Consider the following 17,792-nt stretch of genomic DNA (forward strand, 5'->3'; position numbering starts at 1 on the left):
TTGGAACTGTTGGAACAAGTCCAGAGGAGGGTCACGAGGATGATCAGGGGACTGGAGCACCTCCCGGATGAAGACAGACTGAGAAAGTTGGGGCTGTTCAGCCTGGAGAAGAGAAGGCTGCGTGGGGACCTCATAGCAGCCTTCCAGTATCTGAAGGGGGCCTACAGGGATGCTGGAGAGGGACTCTTCATCAAGGACTGCAGTGACAGGACAAGGGGTAACAGGTTAAAACTTAAACAGGGGAAGTTTAGATTGGATATAAGGAGGAAGTTCTTTACTGTTAGGGTAGTGAGGCACTGGAATGGGTTGCCCAAGGAAGTTGTGAGTGCTCCATCCCTGGCGGTGTTCAAGGCCAGGCTGGAGAGAGCCTTGGATGACATGGTTTAGTGTGAGGTGTCCCTGCCCATGGCAGGGGGGGTTGGAACTAGATGATCTTAAAGTCCTTTCCAACCCTAACTGTTCTATGATTCTATGATTCTATTCATTTGTATCTTTAAATTAATATTGAGAAATTATGGGTACTAAATGTATTTAAACATAATGAAACTATTTACATATGTGCATTTATATGTGACTTTTTAATACATATTAGCCTATCCAACAGCACTCTTATAAAAGACTAGGTCCTGAGCTCTTCTCATTGGAACTGAAGTATGAAGAAATCTGTTTTGGCCGCAGAAATGTTATGTATTTATCTCAAATAAAAATTGCTCTAACTTGTTAAGCCACTATGCCTTAAAACATGCTCTAGGTTAATGGACAGTATAGTTACCTCTGCTGATTTTCTATTTTAGTTTAAAATTCTGTGATTGAACAAACATTTCAGCCTACACAAAGTAAATGTGATCTTCATCTAGCATATTTGGTTGTCTTTTGTCTTGTGCTAAAACAAACCAACATGAAGAAAATTGCCTATACAACCTTTTTAAGCCTTATCCCAAATCAGGCCTAAATCCTTAACAATGTTTCAGCTGGCTGGAGTAAGGAAAACCTCTCTAATATCTTCTCCAGAAGCTTGTAATCTTTCATTTTACCCAAGAGCTTTGTACGTTGCTGCTTTTCTCTAAAACACACTCTACACCTAAAAAGAAACAAACATTAAAAAAAAAAAAGAAACCCAACCCAAAACAAAAAACTTTGAAACTGTTTTTCCCATATGCATCTTTCTACATAACTCTAGAAATCAAAACACTGGCATATTCTCCAGTGAAGAACTCTTAGTTTAAACAAGAAACAGATGGAAAAGCTACTTGAAAGATAATCATTAACTTGGTAAGTGAACCACAGTGAAGTTCCTGCTTAATTTTGGTAGTTTTGGGAACACACTGGGCCAGACTGTAGCCAATTTATACCAGCTGACAATTAAATTATGACAATTCACACCAGCTGAGGAACGAACCATTATGACAATAAACATATATATGGGAAAAAACTACTATTTGTGAGAAAATTTGGCATGTCAGTGTCCAAAAAGGCTGCAGTTAAATAATAACTATTCCCTAAAATATGTTTTATTTCCACAAACAGAAACTTTCTTTTAAACTTCTGAATCACTAACATCCATTTGGAATGATTGACACTTACTAGGTTCATAGTAATCCACTATAGTCACTGAAGCATCTTGGATATTTGCCACTTTGAAGTCTCTCACAGCTGGAATATCCACACAAACGTGTGTTTCATTTAGCTAGAAGAACAGAAGAGAAACATCTGAGAACCCTGGTGATAGTGGTTTCATGTAAGAGGTAAGGACTTCTAGCTCAACAGCAGTCCACTTCATTTCTAAAGACTTGGATTCAGGACGCATATAAAGATGCTTATCTCATTTGTAGTTATTTTGGCCACATTACAGGCTCCTTGAAATGTCATATATATGATTTTTAAGAGGCTTAACCTACAAACCCCTTACAAATATAACTGACTTGTACCTATCCAGTCAGTGTTGCTAAAGAACAGTGGAGCTATTAATTCAATATGAATAGCAGACATTGATTTCCCCAAAGAATACAATCATAATGTTTTTCCAAATTTAAACCAAACAATGGCAGAGTCAAGATTAACATCACTACAAACACATTTCTTTGTTATTTTCAACTTACAGAGTCTAAGTATAGGTTGACTTTTCCATTGTCCTTTTCCATCTTCTTAACTGTATTGTCTAATGGAATGAAATCTGGTGACACAGAGAAACCACTGAGTAAGCCAACCTCCATGAGGACCATACCACTCCTGGGAGCTGTGCCAGAACCCAAGTACCTTTTCAAAACACAAAGAAATTTTAAGCAGGAATACAGTATACCACTCTCTAAAGAAACTGATGATTAAATCCCAACTATGGAAGCAATACTGCTTAAGAATACTTGAGAAACAAATAGAACAAAATGCCAACAAGAAAATTTCTAACAATAAAGAGGTAATAATTGGTTTCTCTATTATTCTGCTGGATAATTTCAATCACATATGCAAAAGCAGGTTTAACACTAAGAAAACTACAGTACATAAATGAGAGACAACACTGACACCACTAGGAGCTTTCCACTGGCATCTAAAAGTGCAGGTTTATATCACAAATATGCAGGAGATACTACAACTAAACATATCCTTCTAAAGAAGTAACTAAGAAAACGCTTCGGAATTCTTGAACTGAAATATACATATTTCTTCCTATGGATGCATTGTTTGGCTTTTATTCATTTTTGGAGGGTGAGATAAAAGTACACACCAAAAACATCTTCCAAACCTTTTCATGTTTCCTTCATAGAGACTGATGGTTCCATTGACAAAATGATGATTATATTATTTCTCGAAGCTCCAGTTTTAAAATTCAGAGTCACGTTATCATCCAGTTTTGGAAAAAGATTTAAGATGTTGAGGTCTTTCTTTTTTCCTAAATAATACTTATTATTACATCTTCTTCCAGTGTAAGAATCAGATGATGGACTAAAATGCTTTGCTCCACTAAGCAAGTCTTACACACTATGGTGCACAACGAAACTATCAAAATATATGTATGGAGTTCTGTGCTACAAATGATACCTAAATGACCTGCTAACAATTGTATTGCTTTAAATAAAGCAGGTGGCAGAAGAGTTTCTCCCTGCCTTGGCATGGAGGGTAAATGATAATTGTTATACTAGAATAGAAGTGTCTCCAATTCTCATTTTGAAGGCCTGACAGTAGTTGAAAGTAATTCAATAAAACTGTTTCTTTGCAGAGCTAGATGGTTTTAAAAAAGTGAAGACTTTCTTTCAAAGCAATGCTGTTAAGCCTGGCAGCATGGCTGATTGAACCCAGATATGACTTTGAAAGAAATACAGCAGAACTGCTGACTTCAGTTGGCTCATGAGATTAGAAACAAATGAAACCATCTGTTGCACGATGTGCTGTGCCAAAGTAGCTGCTATTGAAAACAAATAACTGAATTGGAACTGGATGTAATTATTTCTGCATAATTACCAGTAAGAGGGGAGGAAAATACTCAAGCTGTCTAGCCAGCCTGGGGTGCTACCAAAATACCAACAGGTAACCAAACCAGCTTCATACTGTCAAAAAATATTCCTAGAAGTTATAAGGATCTGCCTCCCTTAACAAAGAAGAGAGAGATAGCCTTGGGGATGGCTCCTGGTATTATCTCTTCAACTCCATGGTCTCTTAAAAGTTACCAAAAAAAAAAAAATATCACCATAAAATCACCATGCAAGAATGAAGACTTGAAACCTGTACCTGAAGAGAACTGAGAATGTTTTGAGTTGAATTTTACATTTCAGTTCTTCATCAATAGGAGATTTGTATGAGACCCTCTCATAGATTATGTAAAGAGGAGAAAACAACACCAAGCTAGTGTAGGCAGAAAGCATAAACAAGACAGTTGAGTAGAACTGTCAGCAATCAGTTTCCCATACCTGGAAATAGTATGCAGGCAACAAGACTGACCAGAAAAGAAACTGACAGCCCTGGGTATCTGCCTCCCAGATAGTAAGTTAGCTCCTATAACCAAGAATCAGTTTAATTTGAACAAAACATCACCTGTTCCAGTATCATAAATGATACTCAGTTGAGATGACCGTGGCCAATCAGAACCAAGCTGGCTGAAAGATAGTGGCATGTTCTGCAGATCAGAGAAAGAAAAAAATTGCAAAGCTACAGCCTCCATTACCTGGCCATGTATGCCAACAGCTGGCTAAACTGAGATTTCAGCAGTCTTTCTATATTCCTACTTTGGTTCCTCTACCAGAAAGCCACACAGAATCATAGAATAGTTAGGGTTGGAAAGGACCTTAAGATCATCTAATTCTGACCCCCCCTACCACAGGCAGGGACACCTCACACTAAACCATGTCACCCAAGGCTCTGTCAACCGTTGTAAAGATTGTAAGTAGACCAACCTTAAACCAATTCAGGAATTTAATACAGATGATCTATATATTATACACAATGGGGGGGGGGGGGGAAGGAGAGGAGAGAAAGAAGAGGATGACTAATTTATCAAGCCAAGAAAACAGTCTCAGACTAAAGAATAGAAACAGACTTGCTAGAACTTATACCAGTCCACTTTCCATAATAAGAGTTGATGGATCTGAATGTTTCAAATATTCTCCTGGGGAAGTTCTATAACGCCACCAGATTTTCCCCTATCCTTTGAACATTATGCAATTAAGAGATCATCACCCTAAAGCCTTCCCAGAGAGATGGAACCATTCCTGCATGTATTCCTGAGCCAAAGGTCAGGAAAATCAGAATGCCCAGCCAATACTTAACCTAGACTCACCATGTAAGACTTTTACATGTCAGAAGTTTGTGCTAGGCTTTGGAAAGTTGTTGACACTTCATAGAAATCTTTAAGGGAACATCCCCATTCTATTTCAAGAGCTCTCATGTATTCTAGTGTCCCTGCCTACCATCTGTGTCACTAAATTGGTTACCAGAAACACAAAAACAGGGCTCTTCCTTTGTGCCTGCTGGCTACTTCCCAAATTCAATCAATCCTCTCTGTACTGAAATCATATTCACTATAGCTGATTATTTGTATGTTGGTGTCACCTAGAGGCTCCATCTCCAATCACAGCTTCTTTGTGTGAGCAGAGTATAAAAATAGTATTTAAAGTTTAAATAAATATCAAAAAAGAGTATGTGGAGGAAATGAATGTAAGAGTAATCATGGTGGACCAGGTGGTACTTTGCAAATCTTCCATTTACAAGAAAAGCATTAGAAGAATGTCATAAGAAGAAAACAGTGTTTCTAGAAGAAGTATGCACAAACAGGTGAATCCCAAACACAAAGAATGTAGTCATCTCAAGATCCTTCTAGATAAAAGATAGAAGCTAAATTACAAATATCTGTGGATACAGTGTCCTATGCAGTTTTCTGTGAAATACACAGTGCTCTTTAACTACCAAAAAAGTGCATACTGAAGAAACTGCCAGAGAGCAAACATCCTCATATATTTCTTTTAAATACATATATAAGTCCTTTCACAGCAAGCAAAAGTAAGGCATCAAAGCAAAAAAACAACCTGGTTTAATGACTGGCTGATCTAGGAATATGCAGTATGACTGCTCAATGTCACCTGTTCTCATCTGATTCAAATTATACCCAGCTAACATGTGGTGGCTATTCTGTGGTCTCTGAGATGACACTTCAGCAGCCTCAGCTCAGTTCTTAGTAGATGTTTACTGAACAACTAACGTCATCTCAGATACACACACATACTTATTCCACAGAAAGAACAGAATTAGCCTGGCCGGAAAACACATTACCTCTTTCAAATCTAAAATGATGCTGACGTACTATATTACCAAATTCGTAACTATAAGACTTATTGGTAAAAGAAAGACCACAAAGACACCTGACAATGAGACAATAACCCAGCTGAATTTATCATTATGTAAACATGGATTCTGACTCCTGCTAAAAATGTTCTGAGCAAATTTTATTAATAGAGATGACCAAAGGTAGAACGCTTCTATTTCATGGTGTTTTCAGCACATCAGAACTTCCTTCTCTTTTTAAAAAATAATAATAATGATAAAAAAGTGTATTCACTTCTAGATAGAAAGCGAAGCATTCCATTCATGAAAGGTAAGAGTAATGAGCAGTTGTCACAGTCTGCTACTAGAAGTTAGAATGTGGAAGACACTGGTTCAGTTTTTAAGTCTGTCCACGGTTCTCCATATAGCTAACAAACACTTGCACCACAGAAGCCTTTGAGTTTTTTCTTGTATTTCACACAGACTCTTCCGTATACCTCAAACATTTAATGTACCACCATCTTTATGCATGCTAGTAAAAAAATACCACCTGGCCAGCAACATTTTTGCACAAAAGATCTGTCACTCCATTTATGTACTAATGAATTCCTATTTAGTTTAACTACAACCATTTTTACAAAGTAATTTTTTTAGTCTTTAGTTATACATTTACATCCCATACACTAGTAAAACACATGCAAACAAATGGATAAGTTAGCTCATTTTAAATAACTTAGAAGCTGCACAGACAAAGAAGTGTATTAGATGCTCCAATTTAATTACCTACCTTGTGCACACGTTCAAGGTCAAATGGTTTTTATCATCTTTGTCATCCTTTACATTAACATTCAAGTCAAAGGCTTCTTGGTTTTGGACAGATCTGAGCCTCTGATCAGTGTGCTTTGTGTTGTAAATAACATTGAGCTGTGGATTTCAAGTAGAGACATTAGATGACACGTGTAAAGCAAATCTGTGTGGTTAAAACACTAAGTTTCTAACAGCATAATGCCAGAGAAGTGCTCACATGAAAGGATATGCAGCCTTGTATGACTGCTGTATGCATGAGACTCATAGGAATTCTCTGAAGGAAATATCCTTTCTGAACACTTTGTAATGCAGCAGAACCAATGCATTTAGCAGGATGCAATGGAGGCAAACACAAGGAAGTTCTAGGACAATCAGCAACTTTCCCCATATTTGTTTGATAGTTTGTAATGTGTGCAGCTACTTCCTGACAGTGTGAAATGAGAAGAATAAAGACAAACTTCAGAGACTGACTCCCACTGGGTTAAAAGAGACAGGCTGCATAGGAAAACAGAGCAAGAGCAAATACATAGCATATGTACAGAATTTGTCTTTAGTCTTCATGTCACAGCATTCATACACTCAAAAGAGATGATGCATAGCATGTCATTCTAAGCTCAGAACAACACAATTTCCTTGCTGTTAAGTAAGCAGTTCCATTATTTGGTTCATCTTTGCAAAGACAAAGCTACAGTCTTCAGGCTGCCTCAGAGACAGAGCTCTTGCCCTTTCTGCTTAACAAGTGCCAAGCTCTGCTAAGTAAGCCAAGTAAGGAAGTATGACAGGATTTCCAGTGCAGGACAGTAACCTTAATACAAAATAAACCCATGTATTAGGCACAGTTTGAGATTTTCCAATTCTTCTACTGTAGATATGTAGAAGATGCTTGAGACAGTGGGAGATGAGTGGTAAAACCAGAAGCCCTTAACACGAGGTCTCAATAATTAGGAGACAGCCTGATTATCTCAATATCCCATAAAATTACCAATGCTGACAGCAAAAGCAGAAATGCTGGACCTGGAATTGAGCACTCTCATGTTATCAGCCATCACAGAAATTTGTGCAGTAAAAAAAAAAAGTCTGTACTGCCTACAGAACTGAACTTCACAACGTAAAGAAACAGCTGAAAACTGCCTACCACACTGGAGGATGACAGCAATTTTTAAGAGTACCAGGGGTCTAGAAAGCTATGGCTACAAGTAAGCTCGGTATTTATACCAGAAAACACAATCAAAACTATAATAAAAAGTCAAATTAGTGGACAAATGAGTAACTATGACATGTTGGAGAACAAGCTGTTGATATAAACCCACTAGCTACCTGAACCAAATGAAAAACTCAGTCAACAGAGCTCTGTCTAGTATAAGCTACATGGACATTACATTGGCATGTAGCTGATTAGGACAAGTTCTAGCTAAAGGGTACTAGCTGAAACAAAAGAAACTGTCAAGGGATAAAAGGCTGTTAAAAGACAGGGACAGAGGGTGGAAAAGTTCATACATAAAAGGAGCGGAGTCCTGAAGGAATCTGTTCTAGGTGAGCACCCTTAAACGTATCCATACATGATATATTAAAAAGGGTGAATCCTGATGTCATGAAGTTTGCTGATTATACTAATTTATCTGAGGTAGCAAAGACTAGGATTACTGAAAAGACTTGCAGAATGAAAGAATTTTTATGTACATAATAATGGGTTATGCATTGTTTACTACCAAATCTGTTTAGCATTTAAGAAATTGTAAAATGCATGAAAATTCAGCCATAAATAGCTAAGTTGGAAGGACACAGAATTACTTTCATGGGAAAGACAAATAGGAAATAGTTTTTCATGCAATGCAAGTTTAAATTATGGAATTCCTTCCCACAAGATGCTGCAGATACTAAGCTGTACAAATGTTCAAGGGCAAAATAGACAACTTCATGGAACCGAAATTTTCTAAGCCCACAGAAAATATCTCCAGCTGAAGGTCCTGAATAATATATAGTAAGCGGTAGAAGACAGTCAAGTAATATATTACATTATTTATATTCTTATACTCTCTCCTGGGCATCCACCTCTGGCCACTGTGGAAAACAGAATGCTGGGCTAGACTGAGCTTCGCTCTGACCCAGCACAGTCCCTCTTATCCCTTTATCTCCAGATACAAGAATTAGGGGGGGCAGATTCAAGGTTCTTCATACAATATACTAGTAGCTGCAGAATATGTGCTGCAAGAAACTGTGGTTCCTGTATGTGGCAAGAGGGTATACCAGTGAGGTATCACTTCATGTTTGCCCTGTTCTAGTAGCCTTCATTGGTTATCTTCTCTTTACTCCCACTATGGGATACAGGATAATGAACAGTATCAGCTGTCCCAGCACATCTGCTCTAGGATACTCATGTACTCATGCCCAATAAAAGACATCAAAAAAAAAAAAATTAACTTTGAGAAAACATATTAAGGTGCTTCAGACTGATTAACATCCAAGGCAATGTTGATGGTAATTGCAGCATCCCTTTGCTGTGGCACAAATGGGACACCAGCTCCTGAGAGAACAGGTTGCTGACTCACACTTCACTGTGATGACTCAGAAAGCTCAACTTTCAAAATCAAATACAAGAAACTTAGACAACATTTACTATCAAATAAAAGTTTACACTATTTAGAAAAATAGTGATTTTTACCAACAGAACAGTAAGTTTGCAAACAGTTTTAATATACAAACAAATAATCCTCATGTCTCTTGGTCATCAAGATAAAACATATGGCAACGCAGGGTGGGAAACTTCTTTGATTTTGGTATAAAAATAATTAGAAAGATACTTTCAACATACACTTTGCTTGGCTAAGGAAAACTGAATGAAGAATGCTTCTGCCTTTACACAGTTTCTGGCAGCAAAGGGAAAACTGTCAGTCCAAATTTAAAGATATGACTGGGGGTTATACAAGTTATAGGTTAGCAAGACAGTTACAGGCTAGCAAATCTATGCAAACAGAGGAGTCTTAAATTTCTAATTTTTGCTTTTGCTGCTATGTCTCTCACTAATACACATACGATTTCCCTTGCTCTACCCTGCATTGCTGAATTTAGCATGCTGTATGAGTGCAGAGCCAAATCTGTACAGGCGCTCAGGACAACCATGGTGCAACAGGGAAGATTTATCCTGTACAACTGCTCTGCAGGAGAAGGCAGTACCAAGGATTAAGCCAATCTAGAAAGCCTGCCAGTTACAGGCATGCAGAAAGTTTGGTAAAGACAAGCTGGTGGTGCCTCAACAATCTGTCATCACAGAAACAAAGCTGTTTTAACTTTTGCCAGAAAAAGCTAATGAATGGGAATTTACTGCCAAGGCAGGATGTCTGAAACCACATACCAAACAGGTCAATCAGCTAGTATTTTCATGGAATAAGTTATCTCTGTTACGGTCTGACTTTCCTTTCTTGATTTCTCATGACAATGAAGGAAAAATCTTTTTTGTAACAAATAATTAAAGCCTCCTTCATTATACACACTTACTTTGGGGACAGAATGCTATTATACAGAAACTAGCATTAAATCAACAAAAATGGGCAACTGCATTTCTTCTTAACCCTTTTAAGATGCAGCTGCTAAAGCTAAAGGCAGAACTGATCCAGTCTTGTTATACTGTAACCAGTTCTCATGAAAGGCCCAAGAGAAAACTAAAAGCTAATCTTCTGCATGGCAGAGATGCTTGTAATAGTATCTGACCCAATCAATAGCACTATGTTTAAAAAACGTCACTCGTTTATAATGCCTTAATCCATGTCTCTTTATCCTTTTCTTTTTGTTCTTCAACTAGCAGCACATATGTGCTTGACTGAGGACACAAATTCGATGACATAATCTCCAATATTTTTCTCTCCCTTTTTGACTCAGTATCTACCCAAACTGTAATGGAGAAGCATGTGCGCTTTTATATTAAAGTGTACCTTTTTCAGTACCATCACAACAAATAACATTTAGTCCCTTGCATTTTACTAAGTCTAGTAAAAATATACCAAGTTGAAAAAAAAACAAAACAGTCCATGCTTTTCAGTAAAGAGTAACAACTGATTCCCATTTTTTTTCCTTACTTCCTCTCTGTACATGACCAAGAGATCTTGTTCACCTATCCACTTTGCCCATACCAACACTCCTTTAGCCTGCCCACTGTTCCCTTGTTAGTCCTGGATTTCAGTGGCATTCTTCCCTCCAGGAGGCACGGGCCATGCCAATTAGAGGCCAAGCCCATTTCACAGTGACTCAAGACAGCAGAGAATTCTGTCTTCCAAGACTTTCAGCAGGTCAACAAGGGAAGATTGCTTCTTGACTCCTTTCTCTGGAGAGTATCTTTCATATACCCTTAAACTTATACTCATCCTCTCTTTCCCCTTGTAGAGTCAGTGTCTTGAGTCATCCATTGTGTATACCCACATAATGAATGGATGAACAAGGAGACTTTGTCCCTAAGGATACAAAACTACAATTAAATGTCTGCTTTTCCAATTATACTATCCAAAATGAATAAATTTTCTGAGATCCTGCAGGGTCAAGTATGAATACACTGCCAACTTGTACACACAGTGAGATTTCAGAAAAAAATAAGGTGTTTTTTCTAAGAATCCATTCCATCGGGAAAGCAACTTTTTCCATTAATGGACTGAATCTTGTGTTTTGTGATATTTAAATGAATTACTGTTTTGACATGCTACTTTGGCCAGAAAGTCAAATCCCAGAACAGTGAATCTCACCACTGTACTTTGGCGGGCCTAAGACAATGAAACCCAGCTGAAGAAATGTGATCGTCTTGTCATATGCTATCTGATTTATTAAACGCGGCCCAGATCTAGCTTGTGTCTGGGAAAAAGAGAAGTCTCATTCAAATGGCATCAATGCTGTCTTTTAGAATACCAGACCTGCTAAAAGAAGCAAAAGGAAAGAAATGATCCTAGCAAAGAAAAGGTTTGAAGAAGCTACTCCACTGTATTAAGGACAAAATTTTGAATCAAGTCACAGCACCTCTGACTCAGGAAGTTGCATGAAAAAAGGCAACAGAAGAAAATAATCCGGCGTTGATTCCTGAATGCCAGTCATTTGGGAGCACATTTGCATGTTCAGGCAACAAACCAGGAACTTAACCTATAGTGCTACACACCCCCAGAAAGCCTTCTACCCACAGAGTAAACTACTGGCTATTCTGGATGGAAGACTTCTGCTCAGTCTTCACCAGACATGCTGGTTTGGATGTGAAAGTTTCCTGCTGGCAAAAATGTAATTGGAACCAATATGCTTTCACAAAAGGCATTCCCTTCAATAAATCAGCATCTTCCAGCAACAAACAATTTGCTGAAAAGTTTTTGATAAGCTCATCTGACAAATCGGTTGACTTAATATCAGGGAGTATTTCTCAACAGTGATTAAGTTAAGTAGGTTAACTATTCTGGAACCCCACTTTGTTACATTCCACATCCACTCACACACTGAAACCACAGACGTGTGAATGCAATCCTGCTGAGATGTTCATGCCTATCTTGGCCTGCAGGTCTCAACCTACACTATCCTCTGAAACTTTTGACTTTGCTGTAAACTTAATTGGCACTTCTGGGAATTAATAAACATAGGACATGATTTATGGCACTCTGGGTTTTGCAGACTGATGCTGAATGAATGAGGGGTATCTCACTGCTATTCACTGCTGAGAGGTATCTGTGAAGGTTCTTTTTAAATGGCCTTTTATCCAAAAGCATATTTACCATCACCATACTTCCTTGTTTCCCAGACATAAGAACACTGAAGTAAAGGTCAGGTTAAAAAGGAACCTGAGATGGAATCTGACCTGGCACAAAACTTCAAGATGATTAAAGTCAGCCTAAGTTCAGTTTTCTTGAGTATGACTATAAGGACTCTAGCAGGAGCTTTGTCTGGTTTTATGGTAAGATTCAGCGATCATGAGTTTATTTATATACTTCCAGTAAAATGACTCTGTCATGCTCAGAGACTAATATTTCTGTATTATCTGTAGCTTTTCAAAGGTCTTCTCTTTTGCCTGTGTGTTTCTTAGCCACTATCATGGACAGAACAACAGGGAAGAAAGACCCATTCATGGCCATATCAAATGAGTTCCAATACTGTCTTCTTCACACAGGATATTTCTCATGGGGTTAGGAAAAATCTTGGAGGCAGAATTTTTTTCAGAACACAATCTCGTATGGCTGAAGAGCAAGCAGCTGAAAAGGCTATTTATGTTTTGCTAATTCTAAATACTGTATGTGCTTATCCCAGATTAATTTGTTTAAATATAAGTAAAGTTGTTTGAATTTCTACTACCGAAACACAGTCACTATACCGCCTTCTACTCTTTGCCATGGCCCACTACTGGCTGATGTGAAGCATCTATTACCATTGACAGTTTGCAGGATCCTTTGAGTCTGTCTTTCACACTATTTCAGAACACTGTAAAAATTGCTGAAGAACCTGGCTGCAATACTCTTGTTTTCAGGTTTTGCACTATGGTTATATTCTACTTCAACAAAAGGAAAGTAAGTCTAATAACTAGTAGTGTAATCTAGTTCTGTAGTGATCTGTGCCTTATTATGGTTCACCTCAGGTTTCCAATGAAGCATATCTACCTAGTCCACATGCCTTTTTTACTCTGACCTTTGCGCCTGCAGACATACCACTGCAGTCCTTTGTCTTGCAAATGGACACTGCATTCCTACAGGAGGACAGGGCTGGTTTGATATGGCTCTGGCCCATGGAAGTGCCCCAAAACTGTCAATCATCCAGCAGTACTTAAAAGGCCAGCCCATCAGTCAGAAACAAATACATTAATACATCTATTCACACGGTATTTGGTTCACAGCATTCTTCAATTAGTAAAATGCTTTGGTACTGATTTAATACATTTCAGAAGATTGTTCTTACTAACATGTTTAATGAAGGTCCAAAATTCAGCAAGAATAACTACACTGCATACCTGAAAGACAGCAAATCCTGTTCCATCTGCTGCCACTGTAATTGTCATTGGTTGTACAGGGTCAAGCTGAAAGAAAGATGAGTAAATCAGTATTTTCAAAGTACTTTCAGTCAGCAAACTTTACGAAATATTCCTCACTTTCTACAGTACCTCCTTGGTCTGAAGCAGAAAACGGTTTCGAGTATCAATCGAAAATATTTCTGGTATTTTCAAAGAAGGTGCCATCACTGTTAAGTCCATTTCTGTCCTGCCTGCAGTAGTTAGAGTTGCGAACAGACTTAAGGCTTGCAGAGCCACCACCGTGTCCTGTTAGGAGAAACAAATCCTTCTGTAATAAACAGTGAATTACTTGTGTATAGGCTATGTCTTGGGGAGCTCATGGTCTCTGCATTGTCTCGTTCGTTGATTATGTTGGAGTCTTCGTGCAGCCACCCCCACATCTCCATTGGGATTCCACTGCCATGAAGGATCCCAGCACAGAAGTGGGATGGCAACACAAGCTGAACACTTGAAGTGCCTCTTCCAAGTCCTTACAATTATATTCTCATGCTTACATTTCTCACATTTATATTTCTCGCCCTGAATTCAAGAAAGAGTTCAAGATGTCTAGAAAAGCTATCTGCTGTTGGTGAAGGTGACATCAGAGCTCTTCCACATCCTAGGCTCAAATGACTCTCAGAAACACAGGTGAAAATCAAGAGGACAAAGAACCACCTACAGAGAAGATAAATGATCCCCTTGTCATGCTCTAAAGCAGATGGCTTTTCACCAAGAAACATTCACAGCTGAAGCATGAGTTGCACAGCTCAGCACGACAATGCTGTGTCCAACACACAGCCTGAAAAGTTACAGAATATGGTCTCAACCCATAGTTATAGGCCTCTCTTGCCCAGCAACACAGGCTTTGCAGATCTTGCTACTCTTCCCTATGATTCAAATCTGCTTTCATATATACACTATCTTTTGTACAACTTGTATTCCTGTAAATAATAAATATCCATATTTTATGCCCAAACATTAAAAGCAAAATATACTGACTGCAAATTCATAATAAGCTACACCACATATACAAATTGCAGTGAGTTATGACACTCTAACTTACAAAACATCACACATGCAACTGATTACTTTCCTCCTTATTGTTTAACAATACATTACATTTCTAATGTAATAAATTCATGGAAGAAAACACTCCCAACATTTAAGTAATCTCAGAAGTTAACAGAAAGTATGGGGTTGTTTCCACAAAATAAAAATGCCATCCTAAGAGACACTGGAGTAATTTTGAAATCAAAACAGTTTAGACTATGGAAGAACAAAAGGATTAAATTCATTTCTTAACTTCACACTCAGGAGTAAATAGTACACTGATGGATTTTCAAACTTTCAAGTAAAAATTGTTTCTGGAGAAAAGAGAAAAGCTTTTCAAACTCATATAGTGCTTCAATCAGCCTCTTCAAATAATAAGCAAGAATCAACATATTATGAAAATATGAGAAACGCAGGGGAACTAGGCTGGTTGCTGCATTTTATTTAGTAGAACTAATTTCTCTCAGATCAATACCAACAAACATTGGAAAATAATGAAGGATAGCCTGTACAGCTTGGTACCAAGCAGTATGATGAAATATGACATTTTACTGTGACCAGCATTTGCAATTAATTTAAATGCTAGTTTAAACTAATGCAATCCAAATTACTATATAGACTTTCTGGATGCCAGCACAGAGTACAAGATGTGGTTTCAATAACATGGAAACCTCCTGGAGATAATGAAGATATTCCAAATTTCATGGCCCATCAAAAATTTATGCAATAATGAGGACAAAGTACATTATTAAGATCAATTGCCAACAGAGGCACTAGGTTAGGACATTTCTCTAAAACCTACTCCCATTTCTTATCTCACTTTTAGAAGTTTGAGGACCCACATATGGAAAGAATAGAAAGAGGTTTCTCTCCTTGGAAAGAAAGCAAGCACAGATACTTGGAAAAATCTGATTTATTCTTTTTCCATGGGCATCACTTTCTTCATTTAAGATATTTTGTTATTATTATTTTATATAATCAAGGTGACCCTCTAATTCTGTTTTTTAGTACACTTGCTAAAATAATAAAACTGGTAGTCCAGGTTTAAGATGCCAATATCACAAAGAAGGCAAGCCTGCACATAGCCAAGGTTATTATAGCAAAACAAAATCCAGTAATTTTTATGTAAAAATAAAAAAACAAGTTCCCTTTTTAATTTTTTTTTTAATATGCAATGCTTATTTAGGAAGTATTCCAAAGCCCCTTGAGACAAGATATTACCTGAGTAGATGAAAATCCCCCAAGGTGATTTCTTTGCTGACTTAACCATTTCATAATAGGGATACCCTCTGCTAATCTGTCTTGATGAAAGTGTGATAGCAGAGCATATGCTGCAAGTTCAATATCGATGGACCGTGGCTGCCATGAATCAGAAATTTCAGAAGCAGGTGTTATCCAGAAACGAAATTCTCCTGCAGAAGGAACCAATAATAACCTCAGATCCACAGAATGACATCTTTGGACTTCTCAGAAAGACTTAATTAATGCTTATTTATGGTACCTAGCCAGGTTTTTTAAAATTGTGTTAAATGTTTGTCATGTGTCACATAAACAACTGACTTAAGCACTTCCTCAGCAGTGGCTGCATCTAGATACAAAAAAGCTAGAGTCCAAACAGTCACTCCCATTGCTTTCAGTGAACTTTACATTGCTCCTTTTGTTGTCAGCTCAAAGTGCTCACATAAAGGAGCCTTTGTGAAAAGGCCATTTTGTGAAAAGGCCGTGGTGCTCCTTTCTCTTCAGGACTGGAGAAGGCCTCCCATGCAGCACAGCTGCTAAATAGCCTCTTTCTTGAGTGAAGCCTTCCAAAAAACAATTTTCTCCCTTCCCAAAAGTGACCATAAGAAAGTCCTAACCCAGTAAACACAGAAGGACAGAGGCTCTGTTACTAGGTTACAACATTAATTCCTCAAGATTTTTCAGGAGGACATTTACTATTTTGAGCCCAAAACTTCAATTGCTTACATCCATGTGGTTTGTTCTTCCCCTAAAACAAAGAATAAAATTCAGTCATGCCAAACGCGGAAGAGGTTAAACAAAATAAGATGATAGATCCCTCGAGAAAATGCAACAGACCTCAACACTGTTACAGAAAATCCCTCAACTCTTTGATACTGATTTTAACTAATTGCCACCCAACACCCTCCTGATTGAAACCAGTCTGAAATAGCTAACCTCATCCATCTCTCTTTAACCAGCCTGATCTTACAAGTGTACATGTACAAGTAGCATGGGAGAACTGACAAGTCATGTTTTTCAGCAGCATCATGGTATCCCCATCAGGAACATGGTAATTGAGACTGAAAGGCCTAGCTTTGTTCTGAATTGTCATTCTATTTTGGATGCTTTTCATTAAAACTGTCTTGGAAGTTCTTAGCTTATTCTCTATACCATACTCAAAACAGATTTGAATTCGGAATAATGATTCTCTTCATATCTAATTCCATATGCAACTGCAGATATATAAAAAGTATGTTTAAATTTGACAAAAGTCCATCTATACAACTGTATAAGATAGCAGTACCTTGGTGTTCAGCTCTCTGGTTCAGTATATTCAGTGCTTCCTTTGCTTTTATACTTTTTGCCCAGGACAATGCATATGTCACAAGTGCCAAAGTGTAATTATCTGAAATGCCTTCTTCTAATTTATCTTCCAGAAAGTTTGTAGCACTCTTGATGACATAAGCATGCTGCAAATGAAGATTATATTGAAGATTGTACAGCAAGTGATTTATTGAAACATTAAAATTTAAAAGTAAAACTTGTACAGAAACATTACTATCACCAAACAACAATGCAAAAATACCGAAAATCTCTTTCAGAGTCACAGACATGCACCTCAAAGGCAAGCCTTTTGATCTGGCACTGCCTTTTATGAACATGAGGAATCGCAGTAAAATCAACTGGAATGACCTAACATCTCTAAGGATAGCTCCCCTCATAAATTTCTTTGCAAGTTCTTGGGACTAAAGCTATGACAATATTCTTACTAACAGCAACTGCCTTCAGTTTTTTCAAAGGCACATAAAATTGAAAAGCTAACAGCACAACTTTGTATTGTCTCAGGTAGCTACGGGAAGTTAAACAAAATCAGTTTAAATTTAGTCTCTGATCAGATGTCCTTCAACTTCCTTGAACTACCAAGTGTTTGCCAGGTACTACGGTAATTTATGAAGTGTTCCAGTAATTGTAA

At 37.8% G+C, this 17,792-nt stretch overlaps 1 protein-coding gene across 1 annotated transcript in view; it reads right to left on the reverse strand.

The window, feature by feature from the left end:
- CD109 (CD109 molecule) overlaps positions 1 to 17,792 on the reverse strand; it is an 82,380-nt gene that overhangs the window by 7,731 nt on the left and 56,857 nt on the right. Inside the window, exons 26-32 of the mRNA XM_065681417.1 lie at positions 17,124 to 17,289; positions 15,821 to 16,011; positions 13,661 to 13,816; positions 13,511 to 13,576; positions 6,536 to 6,672; positions 2,100 to 2,256; positions 1,585 to 1,687 (exon numbers count right to left, since the gene is read on the reverse strand). Coding sequence (XP_065537489.1) covers positions 1,585 to 1,687; positions 2,100 to 2,256; positions 6,536 to 6,672; positions 13,511 to 13,576; positions 13,661 to 13,816; positions 15,821 to 16,011; positions 17,124 to 17,289 — 976 coding nt within the window. The remainder of the gene's footprint in view (positions 1 to 1,584; positions 1,688 to 2,099; positions 2,257 to 6,535; positions 6,673 to 13,510; positions 13,577 to 13,660; positions 13,817 to 15,820; positions 16,012 to 17,123; positions 17,290 to 17,792) is intronic.

Source organism: Lathamus discolor, chromosome 5 (genome assembly GCF_037157495.1).
Source record: "Lathamus discolor isolate bLatDis1 chromosome 5, bLatDis1.hap1, whole genome shotgun sequence".
Lineage (NCBI taxonomy): Eukaryota > Metazoa > Chordata > Aves > Psittaciformes > Psittacidae > Lathamus > Lathamus discolor.